Source organism: Pituophis catenifer, unplaced genomic scaffold, assembly GCF_029215685.1.
Source record: "Pituophis catenifer annectens isolate HBS135680 unplaced genomic scaffold, rPitCat1.0.hap2 SCAF_2, whole genome shotgun sequence".
Lineage (NCBI taxonomy): Eukaryota > Metazoa > Chordata > Lepidosauria > Squamata > Colubridae > Pituophis > Pituophis catenifer.
The window spans coordinates 245,135,550-245,157,739 of NW_027256882.1; the positions used below are offsets into that span (position 1 = coordinate 245,135,550).

Genomic DNA, 22,190 nt, shown 5'->3' on the forward strand with positions numbered 1-22,190 from the left:
TAATTTTTTTTGAAATTCATTGGCGCACACTCACACCCACCCACCCACACACACACATATGTATGTATATACATGTATATAACACAGGGAAGTTAACAGCACCCAAGGAATTAATCCTGTATCTAATTTTATCCAAGATCTTCTTTGCTTAATCTGAAAGAACTGGAAATCATTTCGGTTTTAGTTTTTTTTATCAAATAGTAGGATTAGAATTTATATATTAATGATTCTTTAGTGTCTTCAAGAAAGACACTAATTTCTTAAGATTTAAGACTTAATTTCCATATGGTAATGTTTTATTCTTTTGGTCCTGCAAAAACAGTCCTGATCTATTTCATATATCATTCATTCTTGCAATTATATAGTTTTTAAAAAATCAGATCCGTTTTAGTAGCCTGTACTTGCTACAGCTTCTTAATGAATTGGGATGAAGAAGTCACAAAAGAAACAAAGACTCCCTCTCTTAATGTAAACAGTCCTTCCACTTTTCCAATGATTGTTGCCTACGTGCTATACTGTCTGTGCTTCACAGAGAGCAAAATGTTTTTTGATTTATTGTAATCTACCAGATATCAATGATCCTTTTCCAGGGTACAGTAAAGAATGTCAAAATTATCTCACTGAAAATACCAGACTATTTCATTTGGTGTATCTGTATCAAAACAATACATTATTAGTAGTTTCATTAATTCTATGCAATAATAATCCTGTGGATGTGTTTTTCAATTATTTATTGACAACCAGATATTTTTATTGCTTTTATTTTAGTTTTATATTATTATTTTGACTGTTAATATTATATTTCTTTCTGTTTTGGCCTCTCATTTAATATACGTACTTTGAACCTTAGTTGTATGTTAGGATACATAATACGTAATGCTATTTATTATGAGGCTGTTACTACAAGCAAATATTTTTAAAACTAGCTTTGAAACTGCTTCTTTCATTCTTGTAGAATCCTTCTCTCCTTCCAGCATAATGTTTTTTTTCCTGATTAATATGTGTTTCTTAATGTGAGCAGCTTTTAAGACGTGTGGACTTCAACTCCCAGGATTCCCCAGCATACTAGAAAATCTGGGCGTCCAAACATCGAAAAATTGCTGAAGCTGAGAAACACTAGTTTACAGTGCTTGATCAACATTCCCAATTTGTTACTCTCCAGATCAGTTGAGCCCAAAATTTCTGTTGCTAAGGAACACAGCAGTTAAATGAGTTGCGCTTCATTTTACGATTTTTCCCCCTACAGTTGTTAAGCAAATCATTTAACAGTTACATGTATCAGTTGGTCGTTAAGCTTCCCCCACTGACTTTGCTTGTCAGAAGCCCTCTGGGAATGTTACATATGGTGATCACATGACCCCAGGCCAGTATAATTGTCATAAATACATGCCAGTTGCCAAGCACCCAAGTTTTGATCATGTGAGCATGGGGATGCTGCAACAATGATAAATGTGGGGAAAAAATGTGGGGGGGAAAAAGGTCATAAGTCACTTTTTTCAGTTGTAATTGAAACAGCTGTTGTAACTTCAAACAATCACTAAATGAATAGTTGTAAATCAAGGCCTGTCTGTAATTAGGAAGTAACATTTCAGGGGTGGGTTTCGCTTACCTTTGCTACTGGTTCGTGCACGCACCACTTCTGCGCATGCACAGATCGTATTTGATTGCGTTCGGGCAGGTGGGCGGAGCCTCCCACCGCTGCTACTGGATCGCCCAAACCGGGGCGAACCAGTAGCAACCCACCCACTGTAACATTTGGATTGTAAGGATCAATGGAAATACTGTACAGGATATTTTACTGCATACCTGGTGTGCTACCTCATGAGCAACAATTCGGCAAATCTGAATTTTATTTACTACATATTTATCCTCTGGATCATTCAATAAGGACGTTTCATGGAAAATCATTAGTCCCCAGTTTTCCATTGCACCGTGATTCATAAGAGGTACTGCAACAAAATCTAATAGAATTTGAATAAAAAGAATCACTTTAACATTTTAATTCTTAATGTCAGGTTTTCAGGCCGTCTTCAAATAAATTGCGTCTCAAACAAAGTCTTTTTTGAAACAAACTTCCATTTTATTTAGCACAGCAACTTTTACACTGACTTCATGCAGCCAGCACTGACGTGCTGACCTAAAATCCCTCCTCTTCCTTCCCCCACTCCTCTGCATTCATTGGCCATCTTCCCAATCATTCACCCCTAATCTACTGCTCCAGTTCAAAGAATTTCCCCCCTCCCATCCATCTCCTAGGGCAGCTAAAATAAGTAGGTGAAAGGCAACCATCCCGTTGCAGACACTTGCGTTCTCCTTCTTATGTCAGCACTAGGATAAATGCATCTTGACATGCTGACACTTAAAATATTACATACTGTAAATCCTCTTTACATACCACAAGATACTCAAGATTAATAGTATCATTCACTTAAATCTACAAATGCTACTTTCATGTAATTTAGCCAATTTCTATTTCAAATATGTTTATTTTATTTTCTCTGGCAAGATTCACATATTATGCTAAGTGAGTATGAGTGAATTGTTCAACAATGTCTAGAGGGCTCATCACACATAGTGATAAACCACAAAGCAAGATTTATAAACCACAATGCTAGGTCCACACATAGTCACTCACATTAATAATTACACAGGAACTTAGAAGAATGTCTTACATGCATTCACACAAGAGTCTGAAATTACTGATTCTCTCAACAGTGTTTCAACCCAAAACCTCCCCAAGCCTTTTTAGGGATGCCAAAGATTCAATCTGGGATTGAAACTTATACACACGAAGTATGTACTCTATATCTGATAATAGGGCGTTATTCATTTATAACAACCTAAAATGACCTCTGTTGAATGAACACAGGGAATTCCAAATTCAGAATCTTTCTGTACAAATCCAGGCAGTAAATCTATGGGAAGAAATACAGAGCTGACCTTTTGGATAGGAAAGGAGAAGAGCTGTGGTGGTGCAGTAGTAAGAATGCAGGCTAACTCTGCCCATTGCAGGAGTTTGATCCTGACCGGCTCAAGGTTGACTCAGCTTTCCATCCTTCCAAGGTCAGTAAAACAAGGAGTCAAATTGTTGGGGGCAATATGCTGACATTTTAAACTGCTCAGAGAGTGCTTTAAAGCACCATGGAGCAATATATAAGTCTAAGTGCTATTGCTGTTGCTAAATGCTAATTAGCAAGCCATTAAGAAAACTTTCAAAAAAATTTACAGCTCTGAGAAAGGGGAAAGCATGAGAAAGACACTAAAAATAATGCCTTGATTTTGTTTTGTATAAGATGGGACAAACTTGGGGAGGCTTCCAAACTTCTATTATTCTACCTTACTAGATTCCTGGAATCCTGTTGTGTATTTTTCTTGACAGCCTATCTCGAAGGGCTGACATTATAAATAATATTTAGCATCTACAAGAAGCTTCATGTAATAATTTGATACATATTATCATGAGTTTCCATAGTCCCCTAAAGATATTGACAACATGAATCCCAGAAAACTGGGCAGTTTGTTTGTTTGTCTGTTTGTTTTCTAGTAATTATAACCCAACCCCAAAGGATTCTGGGCAGCTTACAACATCAAACAAAAACAAAACAAAATATTTCCTTAATAATAAACAGCTAAATCCAGAGCAGTATTTTAAAAATCCCCAAATGAAAGTTATTCACATTCAGTCGGCTGGAACTAAAAGACATTGAAATGCAACAGTAATTGTAACAAGATGGGAGCTCCATGGAGGCTGGCTGGGAAATTCTGGGAGTTAAAAGTCCATGCATCTTAAAATTGCCAAGATTGGGAACCCCTGGATAAGAGTGCAGTACTCCATAAAATGGAGACTATTATAGGAAGGCCTGGTATTTCACCCCCATCTTTCAACAGAGCCTTTCTTGATGAGCAGAACTGTAGTTGCTGCCCTATCTGGCCATTTTTTAAACATTCTGGTAATCCAGAAATATCAAACTCCCACAAATGTGGTGATACTCTATAGGCCAGCAACTTCCAACTTTTCTGGTTTGGTGGACTGGTAGAGGCAGGGAAGGGAGAGGGGATGGTTTTGTGCATACACCACTTTCACAAATGCAGCTTAACGTGTGCGACTAGCCCACCACCTCCACAGCCCAATTTTCAACAAGCTGTGGCCTGGAACTGAGCCACAGACCACAGGTTGGGGATCCCTCCATAGGCAATTGTGTACTGTCTGTCTGAAAAACCTTTGTATGATCTATTGTAAGTCATTCTAACCATTTTTAAACAGAGAAGCAAGGTAATAAATATTCCAAATACAATATAATAAAATGTGGTATGTCAAAGAACCAATGACTTTCTGAACAATAGTAATGCAGGCTTTTTCATAGTTACATTACAAATTACTAAATTAAGGCCAGAAATAAGATACAACAGTATTTTTGAAGCTACTATGTTTGCAAGTCACAATAGTTTTTTAAACATTTTTAAAAGTTAACATGCTAGCATACCTGTTTTTGAAAGAGGATAACTGATGTTTAGTAAGTCTTCCAGATATGAAAACACCGGCCCTATGATATTTAGAGCATAATTAGCAAATCCTTTTTTAACTGCACCCTTCCGAGCCCAAATACGTATCTATTAGAAAGAAGTATTATTTCAGATAGTAAGAATCAAGCCCATAATTAGCTTATCTTTTCCCTTAGTATATGTCTGTTTTATACTGTACACATACCTTCTAATACCTTTTAGTTTTGTCATACAGTCAGCCATATGTTTAGACTGGATTTAGCATTTTTATCCTCCTATTATTGTTATTTGGTTAGCATTGCACTTTTCTTAACTATTGTGAGGTACCCAGAGTTGTTGGGAGTCAGAAAGCATGCAAATTTGATAATATATAAATGTAAATGAATAACGACAACCGTTGATTGGTTTCACATAACATAGTAAGCTATATATTAAGGTTTGCAAACCACAATGGCTGACTTGTGCAGTATTTAATTTAAAATTAGGATACTCACATTTTAGCTTAGAACAACACATGACTGACTATGTTTACTGTGATTTTATGTTGCTCAATTGCAAAAAAGTTCTGAGTGGCTCACAAGTAATACAAAAAGAATAACAAGGACATTTTTTAAAAAAAAATATCCCCAAATCAGTAACAACTATTATTGCCTTCTACACAGAAAAGACTTACTACACTATCAAACGCCAAAGCTTTCTGGAACAATCAGGCCTTAGTGGTTTCCCTGAATGCTAATTAGGTTGGAGCTTACCTTCACTTTTCCAAAAAAGAGGACAGCAATAGAAAAGGTATGACCTCATGGTCCTTGGTGATGGCAACCCCACATGAATGGGGTTCAGAAAGTGTTCTTTCCACTAGACTTTATTGCATAGAAAGAAACCCCTACGAGACAGCAGTCTTGCAAGTATATAGGTCTCAAACAATGTAGGGCTTTTAAGATAAGCTCTGATGCTGCTTGAATTGCACTGGAAACCAAATGACGACCAATGTGATGATGGCCTCATTCAGTGAAATCAAGAAACGTTTCTAATTTGAAACAGTTGGTTCCATTTGAACCAACTGCAGCTTCCAGCAGATTTTTCAAGCACAATCTCAAGTTCAGCAAATTGCAGTAGCCCAACTGAATTGTGACTAAGGCATAAGTAATTCTATTTACTGAATGAACTATAAGAAGGTGGGTTCAGCCAACTCTCTGAACCATAAAGACCTTTTACAAAGGGTTGAGATACAATAACAGTTCGTCATGGTGTAAGGCCTGAAGGACTGTTTACATCAACTGTTTTTCCCATGTGGTACAATCAAGTGGGATAGGTAAACTTCAAGTCCCACTGATTAAACTGAGCCATCTTACAGGACACAAGAAGTGTGCTTTTTCTCTTGAAGTGCCAGATCTCCAGAACAATATCCTCCCCAGAGATTTGTATGGCTTCACCCTTATGATATTTATAAAACTGTAAAAATATGATCCTGGAGATAGGGCAATTGTATCAAACTAAATGTTAGTTTAACACAAAGTATGATTCCAGCTTAAGCATGGGTAAAAATCAAGTTTGCATCCAATCATATTTAAACTGGCAAGACAACCCTGAATTAATCATTATGAAAAATAAGCACTTGTTCAGAGCACCAAGGGAAGGGAAGGCATTACAGTTTTTCCTCTGTCTATGATACTATTAACTCTTTCACTGTCACACTCAAGTTGAGTAAAAAAAAATGTACCGGTAATCGTCCTTATTTGCTGTGTTCAACTTTAATCTGCATTGTTATAAAATATTTTTTTCACACAGGGAGTAAAAAAAAGTTTAAACATTTGTTTTGAAGGTGTTGTCTGATAATACATTTGTTTCCATCTCTTGGCTTGAGAGTGGGGCAACATTTGTGAGCCAGGGTTAGGGCATCATCTGGTCTTAATCTGAGCCCAAAGCAAACATGCAAACATGTTTATCACAGGTAAACTATTCAGAATTCTATCACGCAAGTGAGACTTTTGTAATTGCTGCAAATAAAGATGAACTTAGAGCAGGGATGGGCAACTATGGCAATTTTATGATCTGTGGACTTCTGGCTGGTTCAGGAATTCTGGGAGTTGAAGTCCACAGGTCATGAAGTTGCCATAGTTGCCCACCCGTTTTAGAGGCTGGTGCTTTGCTTTACAACATGTTATCTGCCTATTTATTTATTATAATGTTTTGTATAAAGGGGAAATCTCAGGAATACTTTTGTGCACACAGTTGCATTGTGTCTTTTCATTGATCTATATACTGTATGTATGTATGTATGTATGTATGTATGTATGTATGTATGTATGTGTGTATTATTGAATCAATTAAATTTAAGAATATCTGCTGTAACACAAAACTTAAACACAAATGCAAATACATACTGATAGTATAATGTAATCTCAAGAGCTTTATTTACCTGATTGCCTCTTTCAGTTGTGGTGACATAATCAAAATTACAGACCACAAAAGCAGTGATATACGTAGACATTTTCAGGGTTTTTTCAAATGTTGTGATAGTCCAGTTAATTGGTGTAGTTTCATTCATCAAAGCAGTCAGTGCACTGTCGTTCACATCTTTATACTCAGATACATCTATTTAAAAATAAAGAAGCAACCCAAATATATGTTAGCTATTTTTTTTTATTATTTTTTTTTTTGGTACCTTCCAGTCACTTTTTGGCTTCTGGTGACTGCCTGCCTGCATAAGTCCCCAACTATTTTGCAAGGTTTTTTCAGATTGTACATCTAGAATTTGTCTTTTAGTTTCTAACCTGATGCTTTAATCTCTACGCCAAAGTGATTCTTATGTTAGCTACATACATAAAATACTGTATTTCAAAAATAAATGGTGTCGTTTATTATTTTCCATATACTTCATATTGCATTGCAGAATTGAGGAATCCATAGCCCATGTCAGGTCTCCACTTCCAACAATCCCAAAATTATAGTTATCAAGGTATTATCAAGATATCAAGTTATCAAGATGAGGTAAAACATCATATTTTTAAAATAAAGTCAGTCAAAGGTAATGGGCTATGCCTAAAATACGTTAAAATTTCAAAAGTCCAGTAATGCAGCTACAAAGAAAGTGGCTTGCTTCTATCATACTGCATACTGATGGGAAAGATAGGTGCAATATATTTGCTTCTACCAATAATACACCAATACTCTTTTTTTTTTCAGAGCAGAAAAGATTTAAAATTGAAATCCACTCCTTAGGATAATTCATAGTCTCTTCAAACTCTGCAATGAAATTCATAACCTCCTTCATAAACACATTTCTCCAAGACAGCCACTGTGATATAAAGGTTACATAGATAGTAACATTCCAATCCGCCGTCAGCCATGGAACTTTACTAGGTGATTCTGAATCAATCACTCTTCTCATCATGGCCAACCTCAAGGTAGATATGGTGCAGAGATGAAATTCAGCAGTTTCAGACAGGTTCTGGAGAACCAGTAGCAGAAATTTTGAGTAGTTCAGAAAACCGGCAAATACCGCCTCTGGCTGGCCCCAGAGTGGGGAGGGAATGGGGATTTTGCAGTATCCTTCCCCTGGAGTGGGGAGGGAATGGAGATTTTGCAGTATCCTTCCCCTGCCATGCCCACCAAGCCACACCACGCCCACCAAGCCACCCCCACAGAACCGGTAATTAAAAATTTTGAATTTCACCACTGATGTGGTGAGAATATGAAAGCAGACTCCCTTATCTCCATCTCTCATGAAAGCAACCTTCATCTTCTTAAGGGGGAAAAAACCTCAAAGTTTTCTGAAATACACAGCCAATTTGAAGCATCTGCAAAAGATGCGAGTGAATTCAGAATCATATATGAAAGTGCTTCCTGTGTTGTAGATAGTGTGTAAATCTAGCTTCTATTTTCCACCAAAAGCGAATGAATATTATTGCACTTATCGATTTATATTTCTAGTATAGCATCAGGAAACACTTGTTATAAGCAACATCAAGTTGGAAGGATATTTAATTTTCTAATCTGGTGCTACTTGATTATCAAGCCACACAGTTTCTTTGGTATTTGTAGCTGAACTCATTTGTAGCTGAACTAGAATTTGTTCCAGATGTGATTGCTGTGAATCACTGCGCAAGCAAAACAAATGAAAATAAAGAGAAAAAAAAATCAAAGCTGAGCAAATAGTTCAGTTTTCAATGTGCTGGCATTCAGAATTTACATAACCAGAGCATCTTACTGCCTTTTTAGAAAGCACATTTGGGATAACCATGATCTGGATTACTGAGAATCTCCATAGACATTATTCACTGAGGTATGGTTGGTCCCTATCCTGCTCCTTTTTTTTTGAAAGGCCATAAAAATGTGACTTTGACAGTGGGCCTGAGGACCACAAATGGAAATGGAGCTGACCAAGGGCCTAATTTAATTGTATTGTTCTACTATGGGGATAGATGGTACTATTGTTGCTACAACCTGGGTAACATAATATTGCCATCTAGTTCGGCTTCAGAAGCTAAACAGGGATGGGCTTGATTAGTACTTGGACGGGACATGATCAGGATTTTCCATAACTATAGTCCAAACTTGGAAGTGGAAAAAACATTACAGAAGAATTACTGTACGGTGTTAACACTTCCCTATTGCTACTAAGAAAGCTACAAAATTGTATGTTCATGAAACCAGCATGAGCTGTGCTCAGCTTCAAATAAAACTTTATTTATATTAAATCTTTACTTACCTAAAGCTAGCATATTGGAAAGTGCAACATAGCTGGGATGGTGAACAATGCTGATATTAAAAGTAGCTTTCATTGCAGGTTCATCAAAACATGGGTAAACATGTCTTGCAGCTGTTGGTTGTAGCTGTGAAACAATCATCCACCTAATTAGAATACAAATAGAAATCAGTTGAATCATTTTAAAACAGTCATGCAAGCAAAACCAGATATTTGCATAGATACCTTCAAGGTGGTGCTCCTCTAATCCAACCCAATAGCCAGTGAAGTTATTCACACATACCCTTAAATCCTTGATGTCATCATAAAATGATACATGGGACATTAACATCCCAATATGCAAGAAACTTCCAGATTGCCATCCATACCTTCTTGCGTCTATCTTCCGTTCAGCACAAATCTCCTAATTTACTATCTATAATCAGTCTTTACACTACAACTACATTTGTTCTGACTCACTTAACCCAGATAATCAATGATAAAATTAAATCAGGCATTCAATAGACTGAGTCACCCTCCATCAAGTTCAATAGACAAAACAGTCATGCCAGATTATTCCCAGGGAGGAGATAGCAATAGCACTTAGACTTATATACTAATTCATAGTGCTTTACAGCCCTCTCTAAATGGTTTTTACAGAGTCAGCATATTGTCCCCTTTTTACCGATCTTGGAAGGATGGAAGGTTGAGTCAACCTTGATATTTATAACCTTGATATTTGATAGTTGGAGGCTCCAACTGGTCCAGAACGTAGCCGCACGGGTGATTATGGACGCAGCTTGTTACACCCATGTAACACCTCTCCTATGCGAGCTGCACTGGCTCCCGGTGGTCTTCCGGGTGCGATTCAAGGTGTTAGTTATCACCTTTAAAGCGCTCCATGGCTTAGGACCTGGGTACCTACGAGACCGTCTTTTGCCACCAATAGCCTCCCACCGACCAGTTCGTTCTCACAGGGAGGGACTACTCAGGGTACCGTCAGTCAAATTAAGTCGACTGGCGACTCCCAGGGGGAGGGCCTTCTCTGTGGGGGCTCCAACCCTTTGGAATGAACTGCCCCCGGAGATACGGAATATCCCTGATCTCCGTGCTTTCCGCCGTGCCCTCAAGACCCTGATGTTCCAACAGGCAGGGCTAAACATACAAACATGTGAATGATGATTTTTTAAATGTTATCTAATTCTGGGTTTTATTTAATTGACCAAACTAAGTAATAATTTTAATTAGCAATTTTATGATGTTTGTGTGTCTATATTTTTCTTGACTGTACACGGCCTTGAGTCCTACGGGAGAAAGGCGGTATAGAAATATAATATAATAATAATAATAAATATTAAAAAGCAGATCATAGAAACAGAGCAGCAAAATACCACTGATTATCACCTATCACAACTCAAGGCATTCACATGGATGATAAAGCTCCAGGCAATACTGAAAGCTTTTTTATGCAATGGGTGGCAGGACTATGCTTGAAGCAGATCCTCAGAAGCAACAAGGAACAGGAGAATGATGCCAAGTTGGGAACCAAAGACTGCAAGAAACCCAGATATCTACTTTGCCCCTACATCTACACCAACAGCATAATCACAGCCCCAGCAACCATATACACAAGGTTAGAGGTGCCTTCACATGTTCTTCCTCCAACGTGATACATGCTATCATCTGCCAGCAATGCTCCTCTGGATTCAACATAAGACAAATAGACCAGATTTTGCAGAAAAGATCTAATGAACACAACTCAAGACTCAAAGCAAGGGCAAAGCAAAATTGGAGTATTTCAACCTTCCAGGATACTCCATAGCAGATCTCAAAGGCTTTAACAATATTGTTAGGAAAGAAATTCAAAAGATATGGGAGTTCAGGATATCTCAGAAGGTCTCAACAAACACAATGGATATTTTTTACACAATTATTAATTGATAAGGTATTTGTAATCTGTCTCGCATGTACCCTGCATCTGCATAACCAACCTATTTTGTCTTCTGTTCCCCCAATTCCCCACTTCACCTCAAATGAATCCTAATCTAGCTATTCTGTGCATCTGATGAAGTGAACAGCAGGTCATGACAGCTTATGCCTTTTTAATAGAAAGCATGTCAGAAATGATGCTACTGGAATTCCAAATTTTTGCCATAATAGACTAATATAGCTCTTTTCCTACAATCCCCCAAAATAAAATACACACATACTTAACATCTTTTGAAGTATAAAAGAAAGGAATATTAAATTATTCTAATAATTATGGAATGCATTTGTTCACTGCTACAAATAACGCCTCTCTCAGAGGCTTACAAAGTAGAAAATTTAAAAGAGCCATGATAAACTTAAGAACATAAAACAAAACTTTATAACAGTGAAATAAGAAAAAATAAATAAAACAACATTGCCCTGAGCAGGTTAAAATTTCTTTGGATCAGCTCCATTATCTGTATCTTCCTCAGGGATTGCATTGATTGATGAATAGTGGCCACTAGAAATATTTTTTCATATATGATCCAGAGGTTGCAGTAATTCTGGATGGAGCAGGTAGTCATGTAAGTATAGTTTAGTGGTCAAAACTATAAATAACTATAAACACAGGGCAATAGTATAGGTACAATATATTTCAATGATGGGAACCAGGTAAAGTTTAAATATTATACCAACCAAAGGCCCTTTTATATAGGCTTTTACCTGTTGTATCAGAAACCATGGATCCACAAGGACCCTCAAATCATAACCCTATTCCTTCAGGGATGGTGCTTTCCTGCTTCCCGTCCTGCCTATCTAGAGGTAGGAAATCTCATCGGAATTGATGGAGAACATTGGTGGACAAACAGTGCATCTAACTTGGCACACTTCAGCTTCAGCCTGTTCTGTCTCAAGTTGGAGATGGGAATGCACCTGTCTCCCCCGACTTGCCACTTCAAGTCTAATTTACCACCAAAAGAAATGAACATGTTCATACAAAAGTTTCATGCTCCATTATTTTGAAGACTCAAACGGCAGATGGCATGAAACATTATAGAAATAAAGTCCCAGGGGAGTTACCATCCAGGCTGCTGAAACACTGTATCATACAATGCACATGCCATTGTATTTGGCATTATGAATGCTATTTCTCAAAGCATATTTATTAACCCTTAGCTTAATTAAAAATTCTTCTAAAGAAATGAAGAGTCCTTCTTGGTTTCAGAAATGCTACTTCCCTTTAGGTGAATGGAAAGCGGAGGTGTTTTAAAGCATATGGACTCAGGCTAAATATACCTACTTGTTTTGTTTAGGTCAAAACCCTCGCTTTTCAGTCTTAATTCCAATACAAAAATGGGAAAATGTAATCAACAACAAAGGTTTTTTTAAAAAATACATGCAGTGTCTTTTAAATATGCCCCCATTTTTCATTCTTATTTTTACTTTCTCTTTAGTCATAAATTACATACACACACGCTCACACACACACACACAAATATATATTCACACAGAAACAGCTTTATGGATAAAGATGTCATGGAAATTTGCCAAAGAAAGGAGTACACCAATTGCAACTCTTTATGCTTTCCAAGAAACAGGACACACACACACACACACACACCAACCAATAAAAAAGATTCTTTGGGGCTGAGAGGTGGGAAATCTAAGAGACCTAATTCATGAACAAGATTTAGGGAAGCGTGTCGAAATAAAAAAAAAAAGTTATTTTGCTATTGTAAAACCAAAGCCACACCTTTGCAACAGACCAGCTGAGGGTTCCATTGTTAAAGAGGAGGATGGAACATGAAGATAAGCAGGCAACTCAAGTGCTGGATTAGGATGGAATGCCTGTGGTTTCTCAATTTATTAGCAAAGTTTCCTCCTTGAGGCTTCCCCCCCCACTCACACCCACACCAATCTGTATGTGAAGAGATTAGGGCTTCCTCAGGGTTTCTGCTGCAACAGCATTAAAAGGGCTTTGGGGGCAGCAGAAACTTCACTGTTCTTGCAGCACTCAAGCTGATCTTATTTTATCTGTGCAAGTGGGAGAGCCAGGGGTGAGGGGGAGGGAATTTGTAGCTTCAAGTCATTATTTTTCCATTACAATATATTCCATATGCCTTATGGTTCGTGTTATAGTTAAAACTTACCCAGTTTTAAATGTACCTTAATGGGCTGCCTGAAAATTTCATAGAGAGAAAGTTACTTGTATTCATCTGGAGTTCTGAAGCTTTGCATAGTAATGCATGGCAGTTTCACTGATTAAATTACAGTAGGAAAGACAGGTTGGTGAACTATAAATCATGTTTTACATGCCACACACCATGGTGATTATGTTTTACATGGTTAAGTTCTTTTCAGAGCAGCTTTAAGTATATAAGTATTATACTATAAATATTATGCTTAATGTCCCCACGCAGGAAACTCCCATGCTGTGTTTGATTTTAGTGTAACATTGTATAAACCCAGAAAGTGTCATTTGTAAATCATGACTTATGAGAAGAGTGGGTAAGCTGCAGCCCTCGAAAACACCACCACCATCCTACCCTTACTGTTGAAAAGTAAAGGTACAATTTCCCACCATCTTGATCATCAAATTGAATAATTAAAACTCGGACCACATATTTTCTGAATAGTTTTTATCCTATAATTAGCTATAATTGCACTCAACAATGAACTAAAGGGCCACCATCAGTGAGCTGTTGAACAGCATTACTTGGTCTGTTGTGTGGATGTTTGGGTGGTTTAGGTGGTGGGGAATTTGTGGTGGGTGGGGGCAGAGGTGGGTTTCAGCAACTTCTGACCACTTCTGGAGAACCAGTAGCAAAAATTTTGAGTAGTTTGGAGACCCGGTAGTAAAAATTCTGACTGGCCCCACTCCATCTATTCTCTGCCTTCCAAGTCCCAGCTGATCAGGAGGAAATGGGGATTTTGCAGTATCCTTCCCCTGCCATACCCACCAAGCCACACCACAGAACCGGTAGTAAAAAATTTTGAAACCCACTACTGGGTGGGAGTGTGTTTGGGGATTGTTTTGTTTGTTGGTCTTTGGGTGTTAAGTGAATTTCGTTGTATGGGTAATACTGTGTATAACATACAATGACAATAAAATTATTTTTATTATCAAACTGTGGTGTAGACCGGCTCATTCATTTTCTCTCCCTCTCCCTCTCTCTCTCCCTCCCTCCCTCCTTCTCCTTCTTTCTCTCCCTCTTCCTTTTTTCTCTCTCTCTTAGGAATTCCCAAAAGTTCCTTCAAAACACCAACTCCCTTTCCACATACTGTATGCAGTATGATTTGATCTACATTGTGGTTCTCAGTTTCAGGGGAAAAAAATGTTAGTGCAGGTAGTCCTCCCTTAAACTGCCTCATTTGGGACCAGCAAGTCCGTTGTTTGGTGACATGGTTATTAAGTGAAACATCGGATGAACATAACTTGCAATTTTACTGCCAGCTTCTTCGTTGATTTTCCTTCTGAGAAGCTGTGAAGGTCGCAAACGGCAATCATGTAACTGCAAGATGCTGCAATGGTGCTAAATGCCTGCCAATTGTGAAGCATTCAAAGCTCAATCACATGACTGTAGGGATGCTGCAACAACTGTAACTTTTTCAGCAGGATCACAAACAGTTGTCAAACAGGAAAGTTGTTAAATAGGGAGTACCTGTATTACTTTTGATTGCAAAAAAAGTTATCCAGCTCTATTTTATGTATTAGCACTACATAGGAATCCGGTCAACTGCAGATTAGTCAACACATCATGCTCAATGCACCAGTACGTAGCAGAATATATGAGCCCCACCTATAATACTTCACAGTTTCTATTTGTTCAAGGAAGTAAAGGATGAGCCTGGTCCAACCTAGTGTTTTCCAGATGTGTCAGATGACAATTCCAGGAAAGAATAACCACACAAGTCAGAGAGAATGCCAGGATAGGAAAGAGTGGATTAGTTATTAGCATGTTTCAAAACACACTGTTTTTGGACAGCAAACATACTGCCAAATGAGGACAGGAGTTGACCTTATGTCTCACTTGCTCAGAAGATAAAATAACATGGATTGTCAAGGGCATTACAGAAAAAGAAAGCAGGTTTATTTTAATTTCAACAAGTTTTCAAATAAAAAGAATGCTCGCCTTGTGCAAATAAATAACATCTTGACTTCAGGTTTGGTGCATCTTGCAATGTGTCACTGCTCATTCTGTCCTCCTTTCCTACTACCAGGTCCATTCCAGATTGTAATTTGCTACAACTGCTCTTGCTTTTTGTAACATTCTATGGGAGATTATTCTGAAATGTTATCTGCGATGTTTGCAGCTTTACAAGTTTGTTTCCTCCAGCCCTGTTTTTGCATGCAATTCTTACAAATTATTTTGACATTCCTTCCTCCTTTTTAAACAAAGTAGTGTTAAGGTGCGGGCCTAGAAACCAAGAGACTGGGCGTTGTACTTACCTGATATGCCCCTTCTCTGCACGCTGTCACGACAGTCAGACATGGGTAATAGACAGGGAGCTGGCCAATTGGACCGAGTCTACTGGACGCTCAAGCTCCGCCTCTTCCTGCTTGGCTCCAGTTTTGAGGCGAAGGGCTCCAGCAGACTGACGTGTCTATAGAAAAAAGCAGAAGAGAAATGAGATAAACTCCTTCCCCCATAATGTCCCCGGATATAGACCAGGGTGGGGCTGACTGCCGTGACAGCGTGCAGAGAAGGGGCGTATCAGGTAAGTACAACGCCCATTCTCCTGCCTGGCTGTCACGGCAGTCAGACATGGGATATACCAAAGCTTCATGTCCTATAGGGAGGGATCTGGTCGGACCCGTTGCAAGACTCGTCTCCCGAAGGCGGCATCAGCAGAAGCGAAGGTGTCCAGGCAGTAATGCCGGATAAACGGAGTCACCGAGGACCAAATGGCAGCTTTGCAGATTTCTTCCCACGGAGCTTGAGTAGCCCAAGCCGCAGAAGTGGCCGCGCTTCTGGTAGAATGTGCCGTGATCCAGCGTGGAACCGGTAAGGAACGGGCATCATAAGCTGTAGAAATAGTGGCCCGAAGCCACCGACCAACCATGGCGGAAGAGACCTTTGATCCCATGGACGACGGTTGGAATGAAATGAAGAGTGCTTCTGATCTCCGAAAAGGTAAGGTATGAGAGAGGTAAAACTTTAAGGCCCTGCGGACATCGAGGGTGTGCCAGCGGCGTTCCAGTTGATGTTGTGGGAGAGGGCAAAAATTTGGGAGCACAAGCTCTTGCGACCTATGAAAGATGGAATTGATTTTAGGTATGAAGGCCGGGTCCAAACGAAGCACAACTCTGTCCTTGTGGAAAATGCAGAGATCAGATTGAACTGAAAGGGAAGCGAGTTCAGAAATGCGACGAGCTGAGGTAATAGCCACTAAAAAAGACACTTTAAAAGACAGGCATTTCAAGTTGACATCACGGAGGGGTTCAAAGGGAGGCGAGGTAAGGGCAGTGAGAACCTTGTTGAGGTCCCACGTGGGGAACCTGTGAACCACTGGAGGGCACAAATTGGTGGCACCCCTCAAAAAACTCCGGATAAGGGGATCTTTGGAAATTGGCATAGAAGATCCCAATTGAAGGACCGAGGATAAGGCGGCGACCTGGCGTCGCAAGGTATTGGGGGCAAGGCCAGAGGCGAAGCCCTGTTGAAGGAACCCCACGAGATGGACCACTGAGGCTGATGAAGGATCCAGGTTGTTCCTGGAGCACCAGCGGAGGAAGGCCTTCCAGGTAGAATCGTAAATACGGACCGTGGAAGGACGACGAGCTGCCATGATGATGGGGATGGCTGCAGGTGGAACCTGGGATGCTGTCAGACGGAGCCGCTCAACCTCCAGGCGGTCAAGTGGAAGGATTGCGGGTCGGGGTGGAAGAGGTTGCCCTGTTGCAGAGTGATCAGATTGTCTGGGATCCTCCAAGGAGGAGCTACGGACAACTCCACCAAGTCCGCAAACCAAGGCCTGCGAGGCCAATAGGGTGCCAGGAGTTCCGCTCTGTCCAGTAGGAGTTTGCGAATCACTCTGGCAATGAGGGGAAGAGGAGGGAAAGCATACAGGAGGAACCCTTGAGGCCAGGGGTTGCGGAATGCATCCACCGCCTCTGCCCCTGGAGTCAGGAACCGAGAAACAAAGCGGGGTAGCTGGTGATTGTCGCTGGAGGCGAATAGGTCCACCTGAGGTAGGCCGAAGCACTCTGCCAGTAATTGGAAGAGATCGGGTGGCAGACTCCATTCCGTGGGATCCAGAGGAGCGTGACTGAAGGCATCTGCTCGAACGTTGTCCTTCCCCGCTATGAAGTCGGCCCGGAGGGAGAGGAGGTGGGACTTGGCCCATAGACCCAGACGACGAGTTTCTCCCATGAGAAGTTTGGAGTGCGTTCCCCCCATGCGGTTGATGTGAGCCTTGGTCGAGATGTTGTCCGTTAAGACCAGGACATCCCGACCGGTGATGAGAAGCTCGAAGTGGAGGAGGGCCAGATAGACCGCTCGTAGCTCGAGGATGTTGATGCTGAGGGATTGTTCCTGTAGGGACCAGCGTCCCTGAGCTGAGACGGAGTTGAGGTGGGCTCCCCAACCTTGGAGGCTCGTGTCGGTTGTGATGATGGCATGCTGCGGTTCAGGAACTTGGTCCCCCGAGACAAGGCCGGGGAAGACCACCAGCGAAGGGACTCGAGTACCACAGAGGGAAGTCGAATTTTCCTGGAGGAGGTGGAAGAAGCCGACTTTTGAAAGGGAAGAAGGAGCCATTGGAGGTCTCTGCTATGGAGCTGAGACCACGGGACTATCCCGTAAGTTGATACCATTTTGCCGAGCAAGGTGGAAAGGTCAGAGAGAGACGCATAGTGTCCATGCCGGAGACGGCGGGCCAGAGAAGAGAGACTCTCCACTCGGTCTCGAGATAAGAAAACCTCCATTGTGGTGGTATCAAGAACAGCCCCAAGGTGCAGGATCCGAGTTGTAGGGACTAATTGGCTTTTAGCCCAATTTACAGAAAATCTGTGCTCTTGTAAGGAGTGGAGCGTATGGTTCAAGTCCCTCAGGGCCTGGTCAGATGACCGAGAAAGGATGAGGATATCATCCAAATAGAACATGGCTCTAATCAGGGTGGAGCAGATATGGGCCATAAGGGCAGCCATTATCTTAGAGAAGACCCTGGGGGGCCGATGATAAACCAAAGGGTAGGGCACTATACTGAAAGTGACGCCCATTGTAACAAAAGCGAAGGAATTTGCGGTGACTAGGCCGAATTGGAACGTGGAGGTAAGCTTCAGTTAAGTCAATTGATGTCATATAGTCTCCCTGGCGAATGCCCAAGAGGATCGTTTGCAGGGAGTGCATCTTAAACCGGCGATAGACGATGTGCCGGTTTAAGGATTTTAGATCGAGGATAGCCCTCCATCCGCCCGAAGCCTTGGGGACAAGGAAGAGACGGGAATAGAAGCCCTGCCCCCTCTGGGAAGAGGGGACGGGCTGGATAGCTCCAATATCCAAGAGATGCTGGATGGCAGAGTCCATCCGAGCATTCTTGACAGGATCCCAGGAGGGAGGGCAGGGAAGGAAAAGCTTCGGAGGGATGGAGAGGAACTCGAGAGAAAGGTGGACCTGACCCAGGCGTCTGACACAGAGGAATCCCATTGGGAAACAAAAAGGGATAAACGCCCCCCTATAGATTGAGGGGAGTCAGCATTAGTGGGACCTCCTGAAGGGACGGCCCCTTCCCCCTCGAAAGGGCCGCCTGAACCCCACCCGGGGATTGGGCCTGACCTGTTGATCCGGTGGGGCTGGACCTCTGGAGGAGAAGGACCGCTGAGGACGTTGAGGTAGGTAAGACTCCGTGCTCCGGTACGGTGTAGAACGAAAGGAAGAAGTAGAATGGTAATCAGGCCGGCGGTTGAGAGCAGGCAATATTTTGTGGTGATCCTTCGTTTCCACCAACAGTGGGTCAAGCTGAGCACCGAACAATTTGTCCCCGGAGAAGGGGAAGGAAGCCAATCGCCACTTACTTCTGATATCAGCTTGCCAGTTGCGGAGCCATAGGAGGCGACGGGAGGTGATGGAGGTACCGATTGCCTTGGCAGAGAAGCGAGCCGCGTTCAGGGTTGCATCCGCGGAGAACTCCACTGCAGCCATAATCTTGTTCAAGTCCTGATGGGAACGGTGGTCAGAAGGTGGCAAGCGGGCCTGCAACTGTCATAACCAGAGGATGGTTGCTCGATTAAAAAACGAAGCAGCCGACGATGCTTGCACAGACCAGGCAGAAGCCTGATGCCCTTTGATCAAGGTACGTTCTGCCTTCTTTTCCTCAGGGCGCAGACACTCCTCCGGAGGACCTGCAATGGGGGATGGAGAAGAGAGAGCCAGCACTGGAGAATCCATGGAGGGGACCTGGAGGAGCTGAGAGAAATCAGAAGCCATATTATAAAACTTCTTGTCCAGATTGTTGGGGAGAGGGCCCGAGCTAGGGAGAGACCATTGGCGAAGAACGACATCAGAAAATAATTTTGGGGCAGGAACCACTTCCTTAGGAACAGAAGGTTCCTTGAAAAGAGCTGAGGTGGGATATGCTGAGGCTGATGAATTATCAGGCAAGGAAGAGGAACCCCCCAAGCGTGTGATATTCTGGGCCTTGAAGAGCAGGGACCGAAACATATGAGGACGGAAAAGGCCTATGAAGGCTGGTTGGTCCGGTTCTAGGCCCTCATCATCAGACAAGTTGTGGTCCACAATAAGTTCTCCTTCAGAAAGAGAATCATGGCTAGCAGAATCCACTATTTCACCTGACTCAGTCACTGCCTCCTCTACTTCCTGATGAGAATGATCTCTGAAGGAAAGATTATGATCAGCAGTAGGAAGAACCTCAGAAGGGGTTCTCTGTTGCAGGCCCTGAGCAATGCCCTGGCGAATGGCTTCAGATATCAATCCGGCTAAGGCAGGAGGAATATTGGAAAAAGCTTGGTAGGCCGGATCAGGCTGCGGAATGGAAGGGCCAGGATTGCTAGGTTGGTCAGTAGGGGAAGAAGGAGGGACCTCAATGGCCACAGGGAAGACAGAGTCAACCTCAGCATTGAGGGGAAACCCCTCGTGGACCGATCTATCCGGAGATAAGGCCGGGGTAGGCCGAAGTGTAGCTTCCCCAGTGAAGGCAGGCCTGTTGGTCATAGGTTCTGGTGGGTGAGGATCAGGGCCTACACTGGAAGAAGCCTGGGCCCTTTGAAAGGCCTTTTCTATGGCCTTGTGTCTTCTTTCTTCCTCCCTGGAAGGCTTGCTAGGAGGGAGAGGAGGAGGAGCAGAGAAGGCAGACCCTTTCTTTGTTTTAGCGGGTCTGCCCCTAGAAGGACCCTCTTCAGGATCATCCCCATGGGCCCGTTTCCCCTTGGAATGGGAACGATGAGAATGGCGCGAATTCATTGCATCCGCCATTTTGAATGAGGCGCGAACGACTTCAGGCAATGAAATGGCCGCCAGAGAAATAAAGGCAATACTTGCGCTTAAGAAGACTGTTCACACCGCCGATCGTGGTCAAAGCGCCAGATAGAGCTGCTAAGCACTCGGCTTTGGAGCGCAGCGTTCACCGCCAAAAACAAGGCGGGATGGCCCGGGAGCAGCCGCGATCTTAAAATTGGAAAGGCTGCCTGCAATCGTCTGCCGGTAAGAGCGGGAAAGCCAGGGGATGCGGCAGGGTGAACCTGTGCGTGCGCCAGCGAGGCCGCCCAATGGCGGCTAGCAAAGTAAATGGCGGCCGCAACTGATAAGGGAGAAGGCAAAATCCGTAGTCGTAGTCGTTCCGAAGTCAAATATCATATAAATGCGAAGAAAGCTGGAGAAAACTATAGACACGGCTGTCCAAGGCAGACCGAGTCGAAAAACTGGAGCCAAGCAGGAAGAGGCGGAGCTTGAGCGTCCAGTAGACTCGGTCCGATTGGCCAGCTCCCTGTCTATTACCCATGTCTGACTGCCGTGACAGCCAGGCAGGAGAATCTGAGTTCTAGTCCCATTTCACGCTTGAAAAAGTGGCTGAGTGACCAGTCCCTCTGTCTCAGCTCAAACCACTTCTTAGGTTGTTGTTGTCGGGAAACTAAGAGGAGGAAGGAATATTAGATATGTTTTCCACCTTGAGTTCCTTATAAAGTAATGAAGACAGGATAAAAATCTAACAAAATAAATAAATCATTTGTGAAAATGATGTCCTTCTAAAGGAGAAGGGGTACTGACTGCCTTGTCATATGCCTTACACTACTGAATTTATTTCGTTTTTATCCACTTTATTTTTCTTACTTTTTGGTTTATTCTTCAAAGATGGCAGAGCCTGTAAAATTCTTACCTGTCTCATATGCCAGGGTTATGTGGGAAAACATCAGGCAAATCTATCTATGTAATTGACGGGCAATGGCTGCAGATATCACTAAGCAGCTACATTAGGACAGAAAAGTGGGGACACCAGGGTGCAAATAGCAGAAAAGAGAGCTGAGACATCCACCTTTCATCCTACTGGTACAACCTAGTCAACTACAGAAAGATAGGAAAGTCATCCATGTCTCTGTAGAAAGTTAGCACTCACCCCACTCCTAGAAGAATGAAATATTCTAGGAAATATTAAAAAGGCAGTATATTTCCCGTAAAAGAAAAATAGAAATCTTAAGGGACACAGAAACTCAGCCCCAGCAGATATTTTGGTGCCATCTTATCTACAAGACAAAAGACCTTCAGCTCCAGGGTGATAGGATTAACCCTCACTCAAGATCCAAACCAGGACAAAGCCATTAAGCCATAATAGGAATTGCCCAAAGCCCTTTCATTACATCACCCAGCAAGATTCAACCAAGCCTGAGACTCAAGACAACCTACAAAGTTACCCCTGCATGGTCCCATGGGAGTCTGACAATCAATCAGGATACATTTCTTGCCACAGAAACAGGAAGCAAGTTCAAAGCCCAAGAGATGGTATACATCTCTCTCCCTCTCTTACCCATGTGCTTGATTGCCCAGGATCTCAAACCATGTAGTCCTGTCCACCA

At 42.0% G+C, this 22,190-nt stretch overlaps 1 protein-coding gene across 1 annotated transcript in view; it reads right to left on the reverse strand.

Moving 5' to 3' along the window:
* LVRN (laeverin) overlaps positions 1-22,190 on the reverse strand; it is a 46,659-nt gene that overhangs the window by 21,972 nt on the left and 2,497 nt on the right. The window contains exons 2-5 of the mRNA XM_070938722.1: positions 9,215-9,357; positions 6,923-7,098; positions 4,485-4,611; positions 1,807-1,961 (exon numbers count right to left, since the gene is read on the reverse strand). Coding sequence (XP_070794823.1) covers positions 1,807-1,961; positions 4,485-4,611; positions 6,923-7,098; positions 9,215-9,357 — 601 coding nt within the window. The remainder of the gene's footprint in view (positions 1-1,806; positions 1,962-4,484; positions 4,612-6,922; positions 7,099-9,214; positions 9,358-22,190) is intronic.